General features: G+C 37.1%; 1 protein-coding gene and 1 long non-coding RNA gene across 7 annotated transcripts in view; one reads left to right on the top strand and one right to left on the bottom strand.

Moving 5' to 3' along the window:
- The window catches only part of TBCK (TBC1 domain containing kinase), a 92,915-nt gene extending 74,232 nt beyond the window's left edge, over nt 1-18,683 (top strand). For 5 of the 6 annotated variants that reach the window (XM_042871831.1, XM_042871830.1, XM_042871829.1 and 2 more), the window contains 3 exons: nt 2,261-2,436; nt 4,821-4,980; nt 16,010-18,683. In XM_042871831.1, the coding sequence (XP_042727765.1) occupies nt 2,261-2,436; nt 4,821-4,980; nt 16,010-16,120 (447 nt within the window). In that variant the 3' untranslated portion in view covers nt 16,121-18,683. The remainder of the gene's footprint in view (nt 1-2,260; nt 2,437-4,820; nt 4,981-16,009) is intronic. The other variant, XM_042871832.1, reaches the window with a different exon arrangement.
- On the bottom strand, nt 2,296-25,184 carry LOC122180282. Its single transcript, XR_006178983.1, has 3 exons — nt 25,096-25,184; nt 14,549-14,670; nt 2,296-2,500 (listed from the first exon to the last, which is right to left on the bottom strand). It is a non-coding gene; the product is annotated as an uncharacterized LOC122180282 (long non-coding RNA).
- Nucleotides 25,185-26,355: the final 1,171 nt, after the last annotated feature.

The raw sequence follows: 26,355 nt of genomic DNA on the forward strand, positions 1-26,355 counted from the left end.
CAAGGGTCTGTCTTGGGACCGGTGCTCTTTAACATCTTTATTAATGACATCGATGAGGGAATTGAGTGCACCCTCAGCAAGTTTGCTGACGACACCAAGCTGAGTGGTGCGGTTGATACGGTGGAAGGAAGGGATGCCATTCAGAGGGACCTCGACAGGCTGGAGGGCTGAGCTCGGGTGAACCTGATGAGGTTCAACACGGCAAAGTGCAAGGTTTTGCATTTGGGCCGGAAGAACCCCAGGCACCTGTACAGGCTGGGAGGAGCGGTCCTTGAGAGCAGCTCGGCAGAGAAGGACCTGGGGGTCCTGATGGACGAGAGACTGAATATGAGCCAGCAGTGCACTCTGGCAGCTCGAAAGGCAAATGGGATCCTGGGCTCCATCAGGAGAGGGGTGGCCAGCAGGAACAGGGAGGTGATTGTCCCTCTCTACTCGGCTCTTGTGAGGCCCCATCTAGAGTACTGCATCCAGGTGTGGAGCCCTCAGTACAAGAAAGACATTGAGATTTTGGAAAGGGTCCAGAGGAGGGCGACTAAGATGATCAGGGGGCTGGAGCACCTCCCCTATGAGGACAGGCTGAGGGAGTTGGGCTTGTTCAGCCTGGAGAAGAGAAGGCTGCGGGGTGACCTCATTGCAGCCTATCAATACCTGAAGGGAACCTACACCCAGGAGGGGAGTAAACTCTTCAAAAGGGCTGATAACAGCAGGACTAGGGGAAATGGTTTTAAGTTGAAGGAGGGAAGATTTAGGTTGGATGTTAGGGGGAAGTTCTTTACTAGGAGAGTGGTTAGGCCCTGGAACGGGCTGCCCAGGGAGGTTGTGGATGCCCCGTCCTTGGACGTGTTTAAGGCCAGGTTGGACGGGGTCCTGGGCAACCTGATCTGAATGTGTATGTTTGGTGGCCCTGCTAGGCAGGGGGGTTGGAACTACATGATCCTTGGGGTCCCTTCCAACCCGGGTGATTCTGTGATTCTGTGATTTTGTGATTGATGTATGGGTGTTAGCCTTGTTTAGCTTCAGCCAACTGATAAGCCATCAGAGAAATCCTGTGAGAAAATATCTGATGTGAAATATATTTGTTATTAGGTACCTCAAGGAAAGTCACATCTATGTTGTCCTTGCATTTCCAGCTTTTTCTATTCCTTTAACTCAGATTTTGTTAGTATCCCCATTGTAGTTCACTGATAGGTGTGGTTCATGATGCTTATGTGAATTCTGTAGCCATTCAGAGCAGTGAACTAATATAGCATCCCATTAGGGAATGGCTGTTTACAAGGGTGGATAGTGACAGGACAAGGGAGAATGGTTTTAAACTGAAATGGGAGGTTTAGGTTAGATATTAGGTGGAATTTTTTCATGCAGAGGGTGACACACTGGAACAGGTTGCCCAAGGAGGTTGTGGATGCCCCATTCCTGGAGGCATTTAAGGCCAGGCTGGATGTGGCTCTGGACAGCCTGGTCTGATGGCTGGTGACCCTTCCCATGGCAGGGAGGGTTGAAACGAGGTGATCACTGTGGTCTTTTTCAATCCAAGCCATTCATTCTATGATTCATGATGAAATGGTTGTCCTTTTTATTAACGTTGTCTTCCACAAGAATAAGATGTTAACATAGTCTGAAGGTCTTTCAGAAGAGGATCCCTGTAGCTATTCCTAGCTATTCTGTTTGTTCCTCTTAAGACAGAAGAGTTCACTAGAAACAGCTGAAGGCTTAGTCATAAACAACTTTTGCCTCTATTTGACCTCCTGTACAATAGGAGCTTTTAATGGTTGCACAAGACAAACCAGTCTTGTTGTAAGATGACTAAGGTTTGTAAGTATATATGCGATGCATATAACTTGGAGTATGTTAAGCTCCATAATGGTTTTTTGTAAGTATAACCAACCTGCTAACTTTGCTGAATTAAAGCCTAATTTCTAAAATGCTCTAAAATTTACCTGCGTTTTTTCATATTGAGACAACAGTGCTAACAGAAAATAAGATGTTGCTGCAGAAAGTCATAAATCGGTGTTTATTAACTATTTAACACCATTGTGCATGCTGATGTATATTTAATTACACAGTGTATGAAAGCTTTCAAAAATAGGCACTTTGAACAGTTAATTAATTGGCAGTTAGTTGTAATGACTCAGGAAGGAGAAGTTTGATTTCCATCTAACCAAATTGTCATACTTTGAGGTTGTCAAATAAATACATGTTGCAAAGAATGTTGTATCTTTAACTCTTTAATCATCTTTATTATTACTTTTTTTTTTTCAAGTCTAGAGATTCTATCAAGTTGGATGACCTGAAGGCAGAGGTGTCACCAAGGATTTCAGCAGAAGATCTGATTGATCTTTGTGAACTGACAGGACCAAGTCATTCCAAAACACCTATAAAAAAAACAAAGTCTAGCAAGCCAAAGTTGCTGGTGGTGGACATCCGTAACAGTGAAGAGTATCCTTCAAATCCAAGTGCTAAGCTTGACAAATCGTGCTTGTATCAATTACCTTCTTTTTGTCTGCAGGAAAATGATAACAGAACAGTTTGGTTTTTTTTTTTTTTAAATGTGTCCATTACAGTGAAAGAACTAAAGGTGTTCTTTGTTTTTTTTTTTTATCATAGATAGTCATGGTTTGTAAAGGAAATCACAAATGTGTTCATTTGTTCTTGCTTTCACGCTTGAAGCTGTGATTGTAATGAAACCACATTGTAGTAACAGCACAAGTACTTTAATGCAGCTTGCTTTTTTATGATAGATATTGTTAGTACACCTTCCCCAATATTTTGGAATGTTTTAGCAGACCAGTATTTGAAAATGTGGGAGACTTCCCAGGTAAGTGGAAGGGAAATGGAGAACTGTCAACAGCTCGCATGCTTTGCCAGTCCCTCAGTGGAAAAATCAGTTCCTATGGAGTGCCTTCTCATATTGCAGGTAGTGCAGCCCAAATAATAAGGTATCTTGCTTATCTGCTTATAATCAGAAAAGACTTAAAGGTATCTAGAAGCTGTGTTTGTATCAGAGTTGCTACCCTGTCTACACCTTACTCTTTTTTTTTTTTTAATACATAGTCTTTGCATGTGGAGTGTCATTTACTTTTGCAGCCCAGCTTTCTATGTGACAGTTTGTAACGAGCAAGCAATATTCAATTTAAAAAAAAAAAAATCAGGAATTGAGTCCATCTTCTGCTTCCAAAAAAAAGCTGGACCATTCCTGTTATGTCTGGTTTGTTCTGAAAGATCTCCAGTTAGAGATTCAGCAGGCTCTCAGTAACACTGAAAAAAGTTTCTCTATCTGGTCTAATTCTAATTACCTCACATTTATGAGAAAAGAGTGAAATCTAATCAAGGTAATATATAACTAAGAGTTATTTGTTTCCACAGTTCTTAAGAAGCACAGTTAGTGTTAAGGCACTTCACTTGATCACTTTATTTCCCTTTAATGGTGGATTGATGCCAAACATTTGAGGTAAAATGGATAGTAAATATGTAAATAACTCCATTATACTTGATTTTTCAGCAATGAGTAGGTTGTTGAAGTACTATTTTATATCCAGAAATGTCATTTCTCAAATATTTTAGCAATATTTGTGACAAAGTATGTTGAAGTAGAGAAACAAATATTTTTAATATATAAATAGAAATAAATTCATTACATACATAGTACAGAGATAGTGTACATTAATTAAATAACTACCTGAAAATAAGTTTTTGTAATTTTGTTTGCCATACTAAAACTTGTTTTGTGTTCTTCTACACAAATTGGTCAAAGAAATACAAAACAATGTTTTTTTTTCTTTTCCTTGCATCCCTTTATTTCCTACCTCACTAAAGATTTCCAGTTAACTAGAGATTCATTTACCTGACTAGTTTGACTTTGTTCTCTAGAGTCCTATTTTACTTAACTCCTGGAATTAGACTGTTGAAAATGTGGTCTGCTTTTTTTGAGGCTGTGTTCTAAAAGATGATTTCTCCATCAAGAGATGATAATTATTAAATTCCAGTTAAAAGGAGAAGGTCCTGGAATTAAATGATCTACAAGTTCATTACTACTGTATGAAAAAGCTTTGATGCTATGGTTTAAATAATGTTTTTATTCCTGCATGCATCATTGTGTTTTTAAGTAATCCACTTACTAGAAATTATCAAAGACAAAGCAGGTAGGGAGCAAGTAACACAGAATGCCTAGACTATAATAATTGTACTATCATCTGTGTACAGAGATGGATTTATTTGTATTACAACCAAGATCAAAGGCAAGGCACTTGCTTAAGTGTTTCTGTAGCTTTCCTAATAGCTTGATAACAGTGGGACTGCAGTGGTCTTTGTTTGGGGATCTGAGTGCCTATTTATTAGAATTTCAGGGCCAGAACTGTAGGGGACTTGGGAGAAGTTGTCAGGAGATTTTAAGAAAATTTCCCAATAATCCCTATTTAGCTTTGGTTTTCATTGTAAGTGCTATTGCATAAAATTCCTTAATAAGAGATGCCCCAGCTGCTCACTGGTATTTGATTCCTGTGGTCAGAATAGAACTGGTTTGAAGTAAAATTCCGTGAAACGTGCATATTCTGCATGTTAGGTCTGGAGCATGGTTTCATTCATAAGCTCTTTTTTTTGCAGTGCCTTTGAAACAAATTCTTAATTCTGTCCTTTTTTCTGTGTAGTTTCAGACATTGTTTTCTCTCCATGTATGTGGTAACTGAAGTTTATCAACATATGCTAACACAAAAAACCAGCATTGGTGTATCTCATCTGCTAGGATGAAGGGCATGTTCATTCTACAGCTGTGTGCATAGAACGATTTCTTTGCCTTGCACATGTCCTTAACTGTTTTTCCGAAGCTTTAACCGTGGCCACATCTCTGGCAGCATCAATGTCCCATTTGCATCAGCATTTACTGCAGAAGGAGATCTCATCCAGTGCCCAGCAACTGCCACGCTCCAGAGCTTTAAAGGAAGAGTTGTGGTGATTGTAGGAAATGCAGTGAAGAATACAGCAGCTGTAAGTCTGTAGATACAGTGGATATAATGTGTATGTTTATATGTAGAAAGGCATCGCAAAATGAATGCATACAGTGGTAGTACATACCACATTCTGAGTAATTTATATATTAATAACTTGGGGGTGGGTATCACTATGGGATCTGGGGGAATTTTTTGTTCGTTTCTGTTTCTAGGCAAAAACATTTGATTGCTTCCTCAGCATCAGAGGAAGCCAACATTTTGAAATGAATCACTTAACATTTTTTTCACCTTTAAAATCTTTCTGTTGATGGGTTATGAAAGCAACATCAGAACTCCTGAAGTTTGTCAGTAAGATTTTCAAAAATCATTTGAGTTTAACAGTTGTTTTTTGCCATCATGTTAAGGATATACAAGGTAAGTAGGGAACAACATGTGTGATATGAAGTCCAAGGGAAATAGGATATAGTTCATATTACTCAAAGTAAGAAAGAAACAATGTGTTGGTTATGTGTATTTTATTATAAAGTAAATCTGCTCAGTTAAGGGGAAGAGTGATTCGTACATGTAACTTCTATATGATAGTTTGGGTAGATGGGGAGAATAATCAGACGTGCCTACTCGTTTCTATAAATATTTAATGGTGTTGTGAACCAGCAGAATAGTTAGTAGAATTACTACTTCTGCTAATCTTAGGAAAAGAATATATTTTTTTAATTCAAAGGTGTGCTTTAGGTATGGTATACATTTAGTTCAACTGAGTCTCTTTTCATTAACCTATGTTTCATGAGTTAAAAAATTGACTGGTGTTTGTCATATTTTACGCTGTAGCAGAGGTAGTGGAAAACAGACCATAAAGCACATTGAATTGTTTCAGCCAGTGAGTCTAGGTTTGTTCACTGGATCTGGATGAATCCATGATACATATTTCACATGCAATCAATCAATTTGAATAATTACTATTGCTCTACAAAATGTTGAATGCATATATTCCCCCTTAGAGGAATAAATACAAAATGCATAAAATGCCGTGTGCCAAATGGAGATGATTTAATGGATGCTTGACGCATTTGATGGTGGGTTATGCAGTAGCTTTCAGTAATTACATTTTAAGTTACTGAACATATTAATTTATCTCAGTAACAGTCTTAGCATTCTCTAACCTCCTGAGGAGTAGGGACAGGAAAGACAAACTGCTTTGGTATTCAGTAATGAGTGTCTTTATGGAAGATAGCCCATTTACTAGCAAGTCATTTTCACAGAGTTGCTTTCCAGGACTGACCTGTCTAAAACAGAAGGAAGAAATAACCTGAAATGAGTAGCTGTAGGAAAGGAAAGACAGAGGCCTTACTGTATGGTTGTGGGTTGCACCATGCCTAAGAAGAGCTAAATTTCTCTTATAATGTACAAACACTTTTCATGCCAACTTGTATTTTTTGCAGCTTTTAAATGTTTCAGTAGATGGAAAGTTAGACGTTTCCTTTGCTTATGCTGCTGTAGAAAACCTAGTGTGCTTTAGTGAGTCCAAGCACTTCAGCCATGTAAAAGGATGTTGCATTATCCTTAAACCCATCTTGCTAGTCTTAGGACAGTAGAAGTATGTATGTTTACATGCAGCTATGAATATTACAGCTTTTTATAAGGAAAGTAATAAATTTTTTGAAATTGTGTTAAGTAATGTAACAGTATGAAAAATTGCAGAAGTGAATGTGTGGAAACAGAAGCAATGTTCCCAAAGAAATGTTGTGAGATGTTTGACCTCAAACATTTATTTTCTAAACAGTTATGTATCTCAAACTGGAATTTGCCACAGATCGTGCCCTTCACCATAAAGGAGTTTTGTTGTGTTTTGTTTTTTTTTCTGTAAGAAGTGTTGACTGATATTTAAACCATTGAAAATACAGAAACTGGCTCTGTTAGTTGTTACTCAGATTCATGCAGCACTAAGTTCTGTAGGGGTGAATGTAGGAAATGTTGATAATTTATGAGGCTATTTGTAATTAGGAGATAAAATCTTTCAATAGCATTTGCATTGGTAACCTGGCATCATTTCAGTAATCAAATAAAAATTGACTGTCTTGAATGGGCATACAGGAAATTCATTTTTGCCCTTTTTACACCTTTTTTTTTTTTTTTATTTCTGCCTTGTGTGTTTGATTTGGTGCCAGATGATAAAACACTTAAATTTGAAAGAAAAGGCTTTCTAGAACTCAATGGGCAATAGGGGAAAAACAAAAACTCCATAGTGGCTCAGTTCCAGGAGGAGACACTGAAGCTAGCAGCACTACAGACATCATCTAGCTCTGGCTTTAGTTGAACACTTCCTTGAAAAATCAAAAACAGAGTAAATCCTTCTTGTTCAGCCATTCAAAGGTCTAAAAGCTAAGTTAATGGATTGGTTGATGTACCGGAGCCTTACTGAGCCGTACAGGTGTTATGCTGGAATTAACCAGCCTGATTCTGTTTTGATTTTTAACTTACATATATGAAGTGGCAGCATCTCTAAAGTGCATTAAATTCTCCATTCACACATCCACAGAAATATAATTACCTTGAAATTTCCAGTTCAGGCAGAGGATCATCACAACTGGGAGTAAAATGATCAAAGTGCTCAAGAGCAGGTTTGTTTTTTGGTTGTTGTTGGGTTTTTTGTTTTTCCCATGCGTTGCAAATAGTATTTTGGTGCTCATTAATCCATGTCTCCTGGTTTTTGTAATTTTTGAAATCTATGATAACATGTGAAAAGATATGTAGGAATTTGTTTTTTTGGAGAAGGTGACATTAGTTCTTCATTTCCCATCCTTATAGAAACTTTGAGGTGTTATTTTACCTGCTTCCATTTCCAACTCTTTGTCCATATTATTGCAAGTTGACTGAAACTGGAATAGGGGAAACAATTTATCTAGCATTAGGTCATGTTCCAGCAGCTCAGTTTTAACATTGACTAGCTGTATCATGTGTGCTATGATTAATATTAATGCTGTCATTAATATTAACATATATATTAATTATGATTAGTATACATTTGTTTTTTGATTCAAATGCTGTAACAGTAAAAGACATAGGACTCCAATATTTTGAATAAGTAGGAACTCACTTATTTTGTGCCTTCAGAAAACACAGAGAACCTGTGAGTCAAAACTTTAAAGAAAAATAAAAAAAATCTTTATATCAAGGTTAAAAAAAAAAAAAAGAAAATCTAAATTGGGATGTTTTCATTCCTGAATGTTATTGTTTTTAATCTGGCTTAGTTATGTTGCTATAAAAAGATTGTCTAGACAATTTCTGCAAGTAACTGAAGCAGAGTTGTAGTTCTCACTGTGTCACAGAGTAGCTAATAGTTAAAATATATAAATTATCTCTGACGCAAAGATAAGCAGTTTTGGTTTTCTGTGAGATCTTTCTGACCCTTTTCAAGGCAAGAGAGAGGGTCAAGTTGAAGATTCTTTTGTATGACACAGTCCTAGCCTGAAAAACAGCAACTAGTTTTTTCTGTGTTGGAATTTCTCTAAATGTGGGTGTTAATCTATGAACATAAAATCTTTTCTCTTGCTTATATATCTGAGATTATAATAGCGTTTGTTTTGTGGTATGGGGAGACTGAGGCAAAAAATGAATTTGTTGCTTTTTTCTTTTATGTAAAATTTAACAGTGGTTGTAAACTGGATATGATGTTTTAAGGAAAAAAAAAAGTCTAGAGAATGTAAAACTAATAAGTCTTCACACATTCGTGTTTAGGTTTTTTTTTTATGTGAAAAGCAAGTTCTTGCATGCTCAAGCTGATTTCTTGTTGCAAATCTGTCTTGTTTAAAAAAAAGAAAAAAAAAAAGGCCACAAAATTTCATTGGTTGGCCTGAAGATTAGGTATTGCATAGAATAGTCAAGTGGAGACGCATAGGTGCTTATAAGGACAGAGTACCTAATGAAACTTCCAGAGTGAAAGGAAGTAGAAATCAGTCAATTAACTTTTTGAGATGTTTTCACCATATGTCTTCTATATTCTTCGTTTCCTTGTAAATGTTACTTTGCAGAAAAGTGATTGTAGAGAAAGGTGGGTTCCTGTTGGTTCTTGGAATGGTACCTCCGTCCTGTTGATTTGTTAAGGCACCACCCTACACTCTGAATTTAAACTCAGAGCCTACTGGCATCATCAGGTGTCTCTTTTCCACCTTTAAAGAGGAGATCAAGTTTGTGTTTTGAAGAGATAGTTGCATTAATCAACAGCGATCCTGGTTGCATCTCTGCCTGAGACAAGCTGTAGTGTCTTCTTTAAATTATTCTGTGAAGTCTGTATTATTTTGTTCAGTTTGTTTTAGTTATTGTGCGTGCAGATTTTCTCCAGTTGGCAGAAAGACAGCCCAGCTGCTGCTGCCAGGACATTGTTTTTTGTACAGCCCAAGAAAGAAGCCTGGGCTCTGAGCCAGCAGTTGTGCTGCTGTTGTAATTCTGCCCCCATCTGTGTGTGTGGTTAGTTTGCATGCCTAAAGTATTGCAGAGATAACCTTAGTATTCCCCTTTCTCACAAGAGGAAGAGGGGAAAATGAAAGGAGACTCTAGAGCAGAACTGTAACGTTCCCTTCCATTTCTGAAGTAGGTGCCAAGGAAAGCAGCCTATTTCTAAAACTCCACATAGATTCTGTTCTTTAATCCATGTTGAGACTGACAGTTACAGTTATGGGAAATTGTTTTGTTGGTGCAGAAGTTCAGAAGTTTAGTCCATCTGTGTAAGTGTTTCTGAGATGAGCAATTGTGGAATAGCTTTTCCTATCAAAAAAATGTCTGACTTCTTGGAGATGCTGATAAACAAGATCTCAACTTTTCTCAAACATCTAGGAGATCTGTATGGATTGGAAAGGCTGGAGATGGTGAACCTGAATCCTGGAGTAGTGCTGTTAGACTTCAGTACTATCTTCAGTTGTGTCAGTCTTGGCCATGATTCTACTGTCTTTGTAGGCTGCATCTCTGAAGGAGCGCCCTTGTCCTTGCATGAGCTTGCGTGAATTAGGTCATATCCATAGTATTCAGTGCTCTTGCATAACAAAAGTGAATTATTAGAGCTACACAACAGCTTCAGAAACTGCTTGGTATTTTCTGGTATTTGGGTTCAGACAATCTGAAATAATGTGAAATGGCGGTAACTGAAATATAGATGAAAATGTACTAGTAAGTGAGTGTTATAGGGACACAAATAAGGATACTGCCAGCTAGAACAGTATGGGTGAATTTGACACTTCCAGTATCCATATGACCTCTCTGGGGCAGACGTTGTTTTACTCTTCCTGAAACTTTTAGTCAGTTTTTGAAGAGGACTGCTTGCTACAGGAGGAAGTTCCAAGGATTTGTGTCTTGATGTGAAGGCCAAAACTGGCAGTGTAGGCATGCCCTCAGAATCATTTAAGTGTTGGTAGTTCGTATATGGATTTGTTATAGTCTGCTTCATTGGCCTAATTTTCAATTGAAAGAGATTTGAATTTGAGCAGCATTAGTAGAAAGTAACGCAAAGCATAAGAAAAGATTTTGTGTTACCAAGGACTTATTTGAATGTTTTGCAGCATCTAGGACAGACTTGAGAAGATTTTATAAAATAGCCAAAGCCATCCTAAAAAAGAAGAAGTGAGCAGTTGCTTTTGACACTTAGGAGTGAAAGAGAATCTTTCAGAGAGATTCATACTCTTTTCTGTATTGAGACCGACTGTTCTATGCATCTCTTAAAAAATGCATATTTCTGTTCATTAACAGCTTCTTTTATTTTCTGTTCAATCAAAAATAGAATAGATTTGCTTTCTGCATTATGATTTTACAGTCTATTCAGCCGTACAGGATGCATTTCATGTATTTTGGTTAGTATAAACTGTGCTAACAGCCAAATTTTTACAATTTTTTCATTTTCAAGTTCTCGCTTTCTGCTGTGTGGTTTGTGTGTGTGTGCAATATTACGTTTCGAAGTGGAAAAATTTAAAAGGCAGGTGCTAAAAAGTTACTACTCAAAGAAATATGAGTGTTCACTCTTACTTTCATGCTATTAAATATCTGTTTATCTAGGCTTACTTTCAAATCTTTGCATGTTAAGTGCTTAAAGTTTCTGCTGTGCTTTTGTATAATGGGATGGAAAGTGTTGCTTTTTGGCCATGTCAGCAGGAAGAATTTTTCCTTGTTTTTCTTTGATCTTGTTAGAAAAGTAAGTAGCTGCTGCTGCTTTTTTAGTATATGTAATATATGCTTGCACCAAGTTGTGCACCTTGTGTTTTGCACTTGAGTTTATGTGAATACCATAGCTTTTTACCATAACTAATTAGGCACGTTTTTGTTGCTTTGGGAAACTTTTCGGTCTACCACCTTGATGTTAAAGTGCCATTTCATTTATCTGGAACATTTTAATTGAAGAAGTACCTGACTAAGAATAATCGTGTTTTGGATCTGCTTTGTGACATATGGAAAAGCCCTGAATTGAACACCTTGCTTTCAGAATGGTGAGCTCTTGCCTGAAATCATATGGCAAAATAGATTGTGGTTCCTGAGAGGTTGGTGCAGCATGTGCTTACAAATGGAAAAATGATGATAATCTTGTGGCTATGGGTGAGTGTTTATTGAGTTTGATAAAGGTTCCCTTTTCAGCTTCTACTGTACCTCTTTTGTCTCTTTTGGCATATGTTACTTTTGTACCCTGATGACATTGATCACAGCAGTCCTTTTTGGTATTCTAGCACAGTAAGTTACTCTTTCCCTCCCAACTTGCCCTTTAATTACTAGCTGTCACAGGAATGTCTGCAAAAGTGAATAACGTATACTTAGCAACCATTATGGCTGGCCTGAAGGGAGCTGGGAATGGTGCTGCTCAAGCTGTGTGGTGTTATTAGGCTCTATTCTATACTCAGTCTAAAAGTGTGATGTGCCTAGTGTAATACATTCAGCAAATTTGAAAGCTGTGATTTTGCTGCTTTGGAACATGGTAGTAGAAATACTTTGATAAATGCTCCATAGGTGAATATCAATTTACCACCTTAAATTATTGAGGTTCCTGATACTTAATGGTACTAAAAGGAGCAGCCCTGACAAGCTGTTTCAAGAGCAATATCCATGCAGGGTAAAATGTTTTAAATATACCCAAATTTTAATATAAATTTGCTTTGATGTCTGTGTTTTTTGAAAGCTTGACTTTGTGAGTGAAGAAGTCTTAGCTTACTGCTTTTGGAGGCAAATTACATTTTTACTACTCATTTTCATTCACTGGGAATGATGTCTATGACTGACACATTAATTGAGGAATGGTGTTACCAAAGCCTTGCCATAGGAGTTGTTAAACATGTCACCTACATATTCATCTTTCCCTATTTCATATTTTCTATGAAACCAGGGAAAGGAAGTCCAATTTAATCTCTAGATGTAGCCAGTAAAAACACAGTAACCTAACTTTCTTGGGAACTATGTTTTGAGGAAAGGCCACCTGAGGCACATTTCAGAAAGCTTAGTCTTCTGGCATCTTTTTTATCCTCTCCCTCAGATAAGCAGTAACACCATTTCCCCAAGTAAAGGCAACAACGCCTCATAGCATTGTAATCTTAATGAAAACAGAAGCATTATAGGGGTCTGTGATCTACTGGTGGTATGGAGAAACAGATATGTTTCAGAAGTCAGTGTGTCAGTAGAAGAATTTGATCAAGTTGAGCAAGTGTAATCACCGTCTAAATGACTGAGGTTCTTTTTTCTCTTTTAATCAATCAGTATAATGAAAATCAAATTGTGATCTACTACTGTATGTTTAAGTAAATCTCTACTTGAAATGCAGATAGCTTACAGGTTACCAGAATACTGTAACATGCTTGTCTCCTCATTGTGTTATCTTCTGTCTTAAGAGTACCTCTGTAAATCAGGTTATTTACTGAAATAAATCTGCATATTTGAGTGACTGTTAAGTTTCTAGTTTGACACTTCAAGATACCATTTTTGAGGGAAACAAGTTCATGTGTGAAGTCCAAGATGACACTTCTGCTTCAGAATCAGCTATGATATTAACTCTAAAGGGCACAATGAGCTTTTTTTCCCTTATCTCTCTTAATTTCTTAGCTCCAAGTTTCTACATAAACATGGGTTATGTTGGAAGAGAATGTTGTTGAAGCTGTTTTAGATAGTCCTTCCTCTCATGCCTCTGTGTCAGCATACAAGCCAAAAATAACACTTTTGTATTTTCTGAAAGTATTAGCTTTGGTATTTTCAGACTTCAACAGGGTATTTTGGCAGGGAGGGAATGCCAGGTGATGCTGGAATGTTTCAGGAACATGGAGAACAAGCTCCTGTTCTCATCTGTGGCCAGTGAACTCCTGTCTGGGAGAGAAGACCCAAAAATGTACTTGAACAAAACTGTAGAAAGTCAAAACTTTAGAGTGAAGACTATGATGTTATATAGATGATTTATAGGTCTGAACTTTGCCAAAAATTACTGTTTCTATTTTTGAGTGGCTCAGTATAGGAATGTGGAAGGTAAAGAGAGAATGTCTTTAATAGGTTGGTTTGAATTAACTTATGAGTAAAACCTTGACTCCTTTCTTTTTTGCAGTGGCAGGTGTATTTGCAAAGTTCTTGGATGCTGATATTTGGAGTTTGATAGCAGCTCTCAGCTTTTGGCAGTGTATAGTCTTCTGGGCCTCTGACTTGCAGCTAATTCCTACAGTAGTGAGGTACCAACTGTAGTGCAACCTGTGCTTGCTGGATGTTCCCTGTCTGAATGTTCAGACACAATATTTTGAGCTGTATTTGCATAGTAGACAACTACAGACAGTTCCTTAAGGGAATGTAGGGGAGAAGTAACTGTTTTGTGCTCTTGTGCTTTCTACCTACCATTCACCAACAGCCACAGAATCCGCAGTGCTGATTTCTCAGAGTCTGTGTGAGGCATTGACATTTTCCACACTATAAAGTTGTAAAGAAATATTGTCATATGCAGTAAATAAAAGTTATTTCTGTCCATACCTTGGCTACTAAAACTGTTCTAAAATATGGTGGGACATAAACCATAGTGCTCAAATCTGAAATACAAAGCAGTTGTTTGATTTTTTTTTCAGGTTAGGTAGAATAGTAATTATATTATGTCTACAGCATAATTACGTATGTCTACATACATCTTGGAGAGTTTATGGCTTACTCTCAGAAACGGAATCTCTCTGCTGACACATGGGATGTTGTGCTGAGTCAACAGCATGACTGCTTTCTGTCAGTCCAAATGCTGGTTGTCAGTTTTTATTTCTGTCATCAGAAAATGTGTGGCGTTGAATGGAGTCCAAGATAGAGCTCTATTGATTCTCCACAGTGAAGTGAGAGGTAGTTGGACTCCTAGTGTTTTGACTGTGCACAGTACACTACTTCTGCATCAGAAAGCCTTTGTAACAGCATGGCATTTACTTTCCTCATGCCAACTGGCATCTGCATATGATTTAACTTTTCTATTAGTTTTTTTTATTGCTTTATTATGGTGTTTGGTTATTGGTTTGGTTTTTTTTGGTTCTGTTGTGGTTTGTTTGTTTGTTTGTTTGTTTTTTTCCATTTGATGCTTTGAATCCTCCCAAACTAACATGAAGAGATTATCAAATTTACTTTTTATCTTAGGCAAGTACCTCAAACAAACATGAAAGCCAGAATTTCTCCAGTGGATCCAGTAGGGCTTCTTAGTCTGCCTCACAAGTCCTCAGTGATTGCAGATCACATACTGGCTACTTACTGCCTGGTTCAATTCATTCTGAAACGAGAGAAAGGAATGCAGTAGCTGTTTGATGTGTAGATGTACAAAATGGATTCTCTGCATATGTAAAATACCTTCAGTGTGAAGCAAAATTTCCGGCTGTGGAAGAGGTTTAAAATCACTGTGAACTCTTACTTTTAAATAAAGTTATTTCAGTTCTTGCACTTCATCAGGAAATCACATAGTACGTCTTGTTTTGCCTTAGTATCTGTTATGTTCATTCTAATTAGCTGTGAGAGTAGACATGTAAAAGATGATCCAATGTACCAACGTATGTTGGCCATGGCACCTGGTGCTGTTCTATAGTTGGTAATTCATTTGTTTCTGCAGAGTTAGTTATTTGGACATCAGGCTTGCACTTTGTTGTGGAATAATATCAGAAATCATTTTTAAACAGTCGAAATGGTAAATCTGAGTATGTTATGTAGCCCATTTAGAAACACTTGCCGTTTTCCAGATGGTGCTAATTTGTCAACCAGATATAAAGCAACAATTTGGAAGACTAGAACAGCATGGCCAGTCTGTCTTTCAACTATTGGAAATAAAGTAAAATTGTTGTCTTCTTCCAATTAATCAATTTTAGTGGCTTGCTTCTTAATGTACTGCAATCACTATTCAAAAGGCAAGTTTGACATATTACGCAGAAATTGGTCTTCCTTTCTAGGCTTCAGAAGTGTAGCAATTTTTCACTGTTGCTACGTGGAAACAGACAACTCCAGTATTTGGTTTATAGAATAGATTAATGGAGGATTTCAAGGAATAATTTGTGTCTGTGCTTGCTCTCTGTAGCCTGTCCATGGGTAGACTAGGGGAGGAGGGAAGGAAAGGAGGGAAAGAGAATACAAATACTGGGCTCCAAATTACTGATGTCTCTGAAATGAAGTAATGTTAGACTAGTTTGACAGGTAAGCAAACGGCTGTCCCATCAAACTTTGATGCTTGTACGTTTGGGAACCTGTAAAGAACACCTGGGAATAAGATTATTCCACAGGAAAATACATGTTAATTTACAATTTCAGAAAAGTTCCAGCGATTGTTTTGGAGGGGGGAAAAAAAAAACTGATAAAATTAGAAAAATCCTACCTAAGCAAAGATAAGTAATGTTAAGATGTGATACTTTCCTGACCTCTAAATTCACTTCAGGTGCTGCAACAGACAAGCCTAGAGTTCCTATGTAGGACTCCTTGGTTTAAAAAAAAGAACTTAAAGAATCTGATGAACTCTCCTTTTGTTTAACTTGTCTTAGTATAGTGTCATTTTGAATTAAGTCATTATATACATGTATATATATATGTCATAAGTCATATATGTCATGCTAATGATACGCCTACTTCAGTTTGCAGCTCATCTGGTGAAGAGCAAGTACCCACGGGTCTGCATCCTAGATGGAGGAATCAACAAGATCAAACCAACTGGTCTCCTCACTGTTCCTTCTCCACAAATATAAATGACTGTAATGTTCAGGATGATTTGTCTGAATAGGCAAGTCTTGCAGTATAGCATCAATATTCAGTGACTCTGTTATACAGGTTTTTGGGTGATCAGTATCTCACCTTGCACATCAAGAGCAAAGTTTTATGATTGTTCTTTGATATAGAGCTTCATCTGCCACAGATGAAAAATGTGAATCTTCCAGTTTTCTGAGTAACTTCTTTCAGGGGTGATGTAGTGCAAAACTAGCAGAGCTCACCTGAGCTCAGTTAGTGTTCGGTATCTTAGAAGTTTTTCTGTAAAATGGCATATACTGGCAATGGATAGCCCTAAGCTGTACTTAAATAGATTGTTTTTCAAAAGTATTTTACTGTGAATATTGAAAGTAATGAGCTGAAATTGTCATGTGTATCAAAGAAGGAAAAGATGTGTTCTCTCATTTTAAAGAATAATTGCTGTATCTTGTGACCTATTTTTTTTCTTACTTTTTTTTTTCGAAAGCATTTTTCATCTGGATTGGAAATAAAGATATGTCCTAGATTGGAGATTGCTGTAAGAGCTGCTGCTAAGTCAATCCAAGCTGTATCACGTACTGCAGAAGTGGAGAAGAGTTGCTGTTAAGTGGAGAATTTGACATTCAATTTCCTGAAACATGGCAAATACGACTATTTCTTAGACAATTATTGCAACAACAACAGATTATTGACAATGCTTTATCTGTGACAATAGATTGGTTACTCCACAAATAATAGAGTTTATCTGTGTTAGAAGCTCACACCTTAACGAGAAACAATACACTTCTAATTTTCATATGGAAACAGCTTAGAGAAATCTTCAATACAGGAAAACAAGGTTGTTAAAATGTATGTTAAAATGATAGACAGTATGTCTTTGAACTTAATTTTTTCCCAATTCTCACTTACTTTAGATAGGCACTAAAAAGAAGCTCTTCCATTTGTTTCTACATTTTTCAAGTTTAGAAAATACTAGTATAAAGCTTAATAAGCACTGACACTTGGAGTAGAAAATATGATTTGTAGAAAGCCTGGTTACAGTTGTGCATTAGTTTCCATTGTGAGCTTAACACCATGCTCTTTGTTAAAACAAAAACTGTGAGACAATACTTCATACAACTTCACTGTTAGGATAACAAGGATCTGCCCTGAGAGATATGGCTACTTATCACACACCTTAGTTGGGGATTTTCTATCATGATTGGTTTATAGATTGGCAAATAAGAACATTGAGTTAACTAACTTCATTTCCTTTTACTTTGTCACAAGAGATTTCCAAGACAAAACAGTTGTGAAAGGGGAGAAGAGGTCACGGAGAAGGTTGTGAACTCAGCTCATGAACATTCTCTGTAGATCACAGGCAAAATGATTACTTGTAATATTTTCTGTTATTTTGTGTAACTGATACCATGGAATACGAGGCATTGTGGAAGGTGTTGAAAGAAGACTTGTTTTCTTCTGTGCGATGACCAGAAGATTTTAATCTGAACCTTCAGAAGCTAGTCTCTCTGGAGTTGGTACTGTTTCCAGGGAGGTTTAGTCTTACCTGCAGCTGTTACTTTGCAAACCATAGATAAAAAGTATGATGAGTGAGAAGAATATAGGGCAGAAAAAAAAAAAACATAATTCACTTCTCCAATTCACCTCTCCTTATCTTAGCTGTGATTTGTCTTAAAAACAAACAAAAAAGCCCCAACAGTACAGCATTACAGTATGCTAATGTGTATATGGACTAGGGTCAGCATCATATCCTGAAGCTTTCAAGAAGTTTTTACTCTTTAAAAATCTAAGATCTTTGGTAGAGTGACTGGGTAAGGAGATCAGAAGACAAAGCTAGGAGACAGTTGATCACGTTTCTACATCAGCAAAAGCTTTCTGCAAGAATGTCTGGCAAAGTCTTTTGAGCTTGGTTAACTTTAAAAGTGATGCAAAAGTGGCAGAACTGGGCTGACAACATGCTTGCTAATAGGACAAACCCATCGTATTGATCAAACTTTTGTTTGGCTACTTGGAGAAAGAAAAAGACTTTGCAGTGCCCTGAAGAACCCGTTCTAGCCCTAGTCTGTGGTGAATTCATTGATAGATATTATCTCAGATCCTTAACAGCGACTGGAAAGCTCACCCAGAGTGTCAGTGACTGTAGTGAAGGGAATGAACAGAACAAGTTACTCCATCACAGAAATAAACTTCATGGTATGTTTTAATTAAACACAGTGGCGTTATAATTTAAAAAAAAAAAAAAAGACAACCAACAAAAAAATAAAAAATAAAAAATAAAAATAAAAAAAACTGCACAATACAAAACAATCATCTTCATAAGATCATTGTCTTCTAAAAAAGGCAACCTATACAGAATATTCTCCCAAAAGTACATCCTTAAATTGTGGAATTTGTTGCCAGAAGAGACCAGAAGTGTAAAAATACTCATAAAGAAGGATCAGAGATTTGTGGGAGAGCTGAGTCTTGGCCTGTTAAACACAATATTTTATAAACAGTCTTCAACTCAAGGAATTTTTGATCTGTTGATTAATCGAGACTGAAAGAATATACCAGAATAAGATTTCACACTGTTTCTTGAATTCCTTTTTCACGTATCTGCCTTTAAGAAATTTTGGAATATACTTAATACAGCAGTTCAGGTGATGTTATATTTATTAAATAGATTGTATTATGTAGATATAAAACAACTTTTTATGTTATATATTATGGTATAATATATGTATGATTATAAAAAATATATATTTAAGCCCATCTTGTCTTTTCCATCTCCTTTGTTACAGGTATTCAGAAAAGGACTGTAAGCCCCAAGAATAGAATGTCTTTAAGAAAACAGGATATTTTGTGTCCCCAGTTCCTCGTTTCTTTAGTAGGAAAGGTAGGAGGTGTTCAGTATCACCTGCAGCTAGTATTTAGAGTGAAAAGCCAAATTATCTTTTGAGTGAAACAGATTCAGCACTTCCTTTTTGACTAATGCATACGTTTTTATTATTTAAATATTTAACATTATAGATTTCATCCACAATATTGCTCAGTTCTAGCTTTGAATTTAGCTAAGTAAGGTTCAAGTCTTATATATTCCATTTTTGTGTGGGTATATTTTTGACATAGAACTTAAAAGCTGCCATTAAGTAAGAGCTTGTGTTAGAAAGTGATGTTTATATGTATTTTTCATGAGAAGTTGTGAGAGAATGTGTGAAAAGCAGGGTATGTCGAGAACTACTGAACAATGCTGACTTTTCCCACGTTAATAGAACTACCTGGAAAGTTCTGTAGCTAACAGTTACAGATCTGCCAGTTGCTGGTATACCTGTACTTACCACTTTAGTCGGCGTTTTTGAAACTGTGCCTGTAAATAGGCACACTATGTCTGGATTTGGTTAGATTAGACAGATGCACAGTCACAAAATTAATTTTAAACTCCTTATCCCTAGAAAATGCTTGTGTTTTGTGGTAATTTCTCATTAGATAATTTATCTTGATTTTGTGGTTATGCAGTTTAAGAAATGAGTGTCAAAACACTTTTACTCAGTTATTCTGCCAATTTTGGCAGTTTTCTGTTGGAACAAGCAGTTGTCAGGTTTTATAGAGCTCTTGAGAGATTTCTGGAGGCCAGGTTATTTTATCATGTATATTTCTGTTACCATTGCTTGGCCAGCAACGCTGTGCTCATTCTTTGCTTTAGACTACAGCTATATACCAGGGAGATCTAGTAGGGGCAAGCAACTACCAGTCTTCTGAGCTGATGTTTTCTACTGCTAGAAGAAAAATATCCCAGCTAAATATTTCCCACCTTTTGGACTGGAAAATGCAGCCTTTCTCAAACTCTTTTTTTCTGTCCTACAGTTTTAAAAACATTCTGAAATTGCTCCAGCCCCTTAGCCCATAGCTTCCTGCCAGGGCAGTCAGGAACCCATGGAGTGTTCAGGTGCGCGTCTAGGGACAACAGGGCAAAGGAGATTAAACCCTCCTTTCTCAGTCTTGCATCTGTTGATCATTGCAAACAATTAAATAATTGCTGTTTGACTAGAGTGTCTTTTGAGAATGTTATTAGACTTTGTTTCTGCATCATTTGGTTTTCGTTCTTTCTAAAGCAGGTAACTGTTGTTTTTAAATTTTAGCACGTTTCCTATTTTAGATTTTTATTCTCCCTGTTGCCAATATAGAGTATTTGGTAGACAGTCTTTCTAATATTTCTGACATAAAAATTATAACCACAGCATCTAGGCACATACAGGTTTGTATTCTTGTACTTAAGTGATTTCTTTTTCTGATCTCCTAATTTTTTTTATACAAGTGTGATGGACTAACTAATTTGTTGGAATGGACAAAGGTTTAATTGTGATCAATGTCCTTTCCTTGTGTCTTTTTCAAGGCTTTAAGCTATCATTGTATTGTGCAGGCATAATACAGTGGTGCAATGTTTTTTCTGTGACCTAGATATAGTTGAATACTTACCAAATTTTTAGATCTGCCATCCCTTCTTTATGAGTATTACCTTCCATAGGAAGGCTTGTCTTCTCTCACCTTTGTTGTCTTCCTAAGAACCTGCTGTAAGAGTGCCTGTGATTGGGTTCTTATGAAATAGTTGTATGTTACAGTCAGTGAGGCTACTACTGCTGCTCGATTCAGCTAAGGAAGATGAATATTGGAGTATCTCTTAGATGGAATGCATGACAAACAGTTCAAATAATGTTTCACAAAGGTATTGTGGTAGTTTTGTGGCCTGAGGCATACTTGCTGTTCCTGTTTGCGGGGCGTTGATGTCCAGAATATCTATTTTGGAGATTTAATTTTTGTTTATTGCTTTGTAATACTTTAATATGTACTGGCTGAGCAAGCACCAGATTTGTGTATTCAACTAGCTAAACTGTAGGCTTTCCTTTTTGTTTGAATCTCAAGCTACAATGTTAGTATTGTCATTCTTTTAAATTTCCAGTCTTGGTAAGGATGTCATGCCAGAAAACATGTTCTGTTTTAGAAGTAGTGTTTCATCCGCCTTTCATCCACCATATGATCTAAAGATTGCTAATGGTAGTGCTTTTTAAGCAGTCCCACTGAATACCTGTTGGATAGCAGTCTGCATTCTGAGACAACAGCATCTGTGTTCTGTGAAGTTAGGTTCAAAAAAACATCTCGTACTACCATCATCATGTTGAACGTATTTCAGTATTGCACTCGGGCTGACTTTTTTTTACCAACATTAAATGGACCAGTGTTACACAGTGTTTAAAGAGAAACTGGTTGGGAAGAAAAAAAAAATTGAGTATTATTGCCATTAGATCAACTTGTAATTAGCTCTTGTAAAGCTTTCTCTAATACTCTAATGCATTTAATTGTGATGTAAGTGGATATTCAAGTTAAGCTCTGGTAATGGTCTTGCATGTGTTGATAGAGTGACACAAACGTGTGCACTGTTAGAATATTTTTTTTTTGTCCTCTAGGACAAAAACACTAGTCCTAGTGCTCTAGGAGCTGTATCCTATAGTGTATAGATACTGAGTTTCCAGACTCAGTAATCTGTGTGAAAGAACAGACACAGTTGAGCAACCCAGAGATCAAGGTGGTAGTCATTGTGTTTAATGGGAATAACCAAGAGAAACTTTGTATACAACTGTATTGTTTAGTATTTCCTAACTAAAGCAGTATTAAATTTTTCTCTTCTTTCTTAATCTGAGCTTATCTTTGACATCATATCACTTTAAAGAGTCATTGCATCTGGTGATACCAGCTCTTCCAGCTGAGCTAGCCAAGGAAATAAACCTGTGAGTACAGAACAGGTATACTGAACAATTTATTTTCTGTTTTAGAGAGAGATTGGGTGAACATGGCAGTAGTTTGAGTTGTTGGGCTATTAATGTGTGCCTTGATACAAACTGTTGATGTCTTAGGTAATCTGAGGAACTCATTCCCCTTAGTAAAACGGGCTAATAACGCTTTCTAATGTTACTTGGTTGGGACAAAGAAATACAGTGAGTACCATGACCAATTAGAATGCAACGGTACCAGGACAATGCAGAAACTTAAGAGCAACTTTCCTGGGAACTAAGCTGTTTCATGGGAAGGACAAAGATAGATGATAAAAATGAATTCTTCATGATTAATTTTGTAAACTATCCTTTTCCTAGTAAGTATTACTAATGAGTATGTGTCAACACTGTAGTAACTATTCACGTAGTCATTAATATTATTGGTAGATAGCAGTATTTATGAAGGAGCCTTTGTATTGCAAAGCTTACTGTACTTGATTAGTTACATCCAGCTAGTGTATACAAAATATTCTTGTGCAATTAGGGAATAATACAATCTGATCAATTGTCAATGACTGATATTTTTCTTTAATGTTACTCTAAATTGGAGCCTTTTGTAAAACTACCTAACAACAAGATTTGCAGCCCTAGAATATCAACAGTAGAATCATAGCTTCCTTTATAAAGCAGAATCAGAAGCATAATAAGAATATTTCTATTACTAACTTCAGTTCTCCTTTAGCAATTCAAGCAAGTTTGTTTTGTGCAGGGAAGTTACGTGTAGAAGAGGGAAAGCAGATCAGTTTGCATAACTCTTTCATGTCCTTCTACGATTATTAAGGAATAAAAACTACTGCATCAGCAGTACTGAAACACCAGCTTCTTTTTGCTTTTATTTTCTCACAGCTTCTCAGTGAGGAAATATAGCACTGAGGCCAGCATGCTCTTTTTTTGCTCTTAGTTTTTGCTCACCTTCCCTGTTGGATTCATGTGAGAGATTTTCTTTCTCAAAGAGTTTTTAATGCTCTCATTGTGTGACCTACTCCTGGAAATTGCTTGCTCCTTATTAGCAGATGCCCAAAGTCACTGACATTAGCATCCCTTGTAATGAAGGGAGATTGCTGCCATGCAAAGGGAAAGGAGAGAGAAATGGAAAATTCCTCTCAGTGCCTCCCCTGGAAAGGCAGCCTTCTCGTAATGAATCACCAAGAGAAGTCTTCATGATGATGGATGGGGACCAGTGGGGGTGGCAGGAAAGAGTTGAAGGCAACAGGGAGTTATTCTCTAATTATTCTTTCCTGACAAGATAGAATAACAGACACATAAGGCTGTACATCAAACTACTGCTTCTTGCGCTCTGCTCATTACAGAAGCACCAGCATCCCTCATGGGCTGGAGCTACTCTTGGGATATCACACCCTAAGACAGTGGCTTTAACTGTCACCTCCCATTGTGGCAATGACAAGATGGCTGGGTTGGGTTTTTTTTGTGAAGTAAGGGAAAAAATGAACACAGTGAAAGAAGTCAAGCTGCCCTGCTGCGTGTGCTACACATAAAAGCTGCACGATGAGCAGTCACAGGAGCTAGTAATCGAAGCATATGGATGTTAGTAACCTAATGTACTGAACTTGAAGATTTCCATTGTTTCTGGTGGTTATATGGTAAATGCCAAAAAAAAACAAAAAACAAAAAACAAAAAAAAAAAAACAAAAAAAAACACCTTCTTCCATATCTTCTCACTTAATTGATGCTTCTTCCTATTCTGTTTCATCTATGTGATACCCTTCCATATGAATGAATTCTGTTAAGCTTGCAGTAGAACAGACTTCATGTGCTCATCGAACTTGCTGAGTTCAGAGTACTTACAGCTGAATAAATATTGCGTTCTGGTGAGGACTGGCTGTTCACCATGATGCTGCCTTACAGAAAGGAACTTTACTGTTTTGGCAAATGGTAACTTTCCTGCTGCTGAGTCCTCAAACTCCTTTGCCTTTGGGTCTGGGTGCAAACATAAATATGTGCATAAATGTGCATTAATAGTATGTTTTGCATTCTTGTATGTTATGTGCGTGCATCCAAGGAGGAAAAAGGTATATATCTAAAAGCAGAAGGAGAATTGATAGTCCAGGCAAACAGGCCACATCCCTTTGCCTGTTGTGAGAAGCCAGGGCCATTATACATCTGTTCAGTTGCTGTAATGTTCTTTTTGTCATGTTGAAAAGCCTCACTTGTTGGATGTGTAATATCCTTGTATATTGTTATAGTAATGATTTATTGCTATTTTGTGCAAAACCTTGCTAGCTTTCTGTGAGCAAGGTTAAGTAAAGTTTTCTTTGTGCAACATCAGCTGCTTGTAACATTGCTGATTTTTAGAAATCTTCAGTTATTTATATATAGGTCTTGTGAAAACCTGAACCTGATGTTAAATGAGACCCAGATTCTTGAAAATACGGTCTTCACACTCAGTTCTAAATACCTAAAAAATTGGACTTGAGCTTGGAAAATTCGTCCTCATAAAGATCAGGATTTACATAGATCTTGTTTGTAAATGGTTTCAGTGGGAAATGCTGGCAGAGCCATCCCTTTAGTGTTAATTGTTAACCTGTTTTGCAAGCCACCCATTCTGCTGGTGCAATAGAATGAACCTAAATGGAACGGGTCATTCATTGCCCAGATTATCATTACTGATTCTTCTTAGCTGAAAGAGTGAGAAAAAAAAGTTGTCTCTTGCATCTGTTTTCATTCTGAAATCTTAGGCAGGCTACAAAATCCTTTTAAAGTCTCTGCTGCCTGTTTCAGATTTCATTTTCAAGGGAAATCTTAACAAGTTCATATATTAGCAAGCATGAAGCTTTCCCTGCACTCTTTTACTGATTCAGCAAGATACTTATGCAGATGATCAGAGGCTCCATCGGGTTGAAGATAATGTCATAACTCCTAGCTTAAGCAAGGCATATGCCTTAAATACCTTAAATACTTTATTCAGATCTGGCTTGAAAAAAATTATCAGGTATGATCAAAACATCAGGCTTTGCCTGAATCCAGTCAAAGACCTGAAGGCTTTCTGTTGTGTTGGTATTTTATTTTATTAAATCAAAATTAAAAATACATCCTGTTGCTGGGAAGTCTTAATCAGGTTAAGAAATACCAGATAATAATGATAGTGGTACTTCAACAGAAAGATGAGGGAGCAGAAACGATCAAAAAGGAAATAGAGAAAGGCCACCCACCAGTGATGTGTTGAAGGGGTGTAAACAGCCTCAGTAGTATTCACGCAAGCCCTGGAACTGCTCTCATTCACATAACACGTCCCACTTGTGAGCAGTTACTGTCAGAGAGAGGAGGAGCCTGTCTTGGCTGTAGTTGCTGAGCTGCAGTCTACAGCTAGATAATGTTTTGTTTCAGGGGCCTGCTCTGTGGGAGGTACTGCTTGTGCACAGGCTGTCTTTGCTCTTGGCTTTAGCAGTTGCATAGCCTCCAAGGAAAAAAATTATCTCATTAACTCTTGGCGAGGAGATGGTGTGCAGCCAGAGCAGTCCATATGTGCACAGCATGGTCTTTGTCATACTATGCAATTTGTAATTGCTGATTGCTTTTTGGCTGATGTTGAAAACCTGCCTGTCAATCCCCAGTTAGAGTGCAAAACAGTAAGTTATCGTCCTCCCTCATCGCCAGTCTAGTTCAGCACAAGCTGTATCGAAGAGACTGTAAAGTCTCACTGCAGGAGAGGTTCATAACCTTTGGTCATATACAGCTTTCCAAAAATATAAATTAAGTAGCTGAGGGATCATTCTGTAGTGAAATTCTGTGTATGAGTGCATGCATACTTAATGCATCTCAGAAAAGCTTTCTCCTCTCTCTTTTTTTTTTTTTTTTTTTTTTGGGCCACTTTTTTTAATGTCCTTTCTTTCCTTCTGTGTGTGTTTTGGTTTGGTTTATGGTTTTTTGTTTTTTGTTTTTTTTGTTTTTGTTTTTGTTTTTGTTTTTTTTTTTAATGCTATAACCATGGAACTTGGTAAGTGGAGGGATTTCTTATACCTAGGTATAGTACAGGTACCTACCTGGCTACCTAGGTAGGTACATCCAATGTAGTGGTGTGCTTGTAATCTGTTAGTAACAGCTATCCAAGCACACTTTGAAATATTTAAAAGAAAAATGTACTTGGAGCAAAAGCTGTTTTTCGTTTTACCTTTAAAAAGGAGTATTAAGGGAGTTGAAGTTATTTTCACCAAGATGATTAAAAGCTTGGAAAGCTGATAGCGCTGAAAACAAATGAGCATGCAGAAGAGAGGTAATAAAGTAGAACAGATGTTATATCCAGATTTGTCAGTGGGTGAGTCAAAATTGTGAGATTTAGAAAGGAATTATGATTCAGAGCGCTCAGCTGTGGCTCCTTCTCAGGCCTGTCCTCTAAGAACCCAGTTTTCATGTATTACGTATCTCTCTTTACGGGCCTCCTATGCCTGTCTTCCCAGGTGTGTGTGTGGTCC

Source organism: Lagopus leucura, unplaced genomic scaffold (genome assembly GCF_019238085.1).
Source record: "Lagopus leucura isolate 7727_CA_CO unplaced genomic scaffold, USGS_WTPT01 Super-Scaffold_100004, whole genome shotgun sequence".
NCBI classification, from domain to species: domain Eukaryota; kingdom Metazoa; phylum Chordata; class Aves; order Galliformes; family Phasianidae; genus Lagopus; species Lagopus leucura.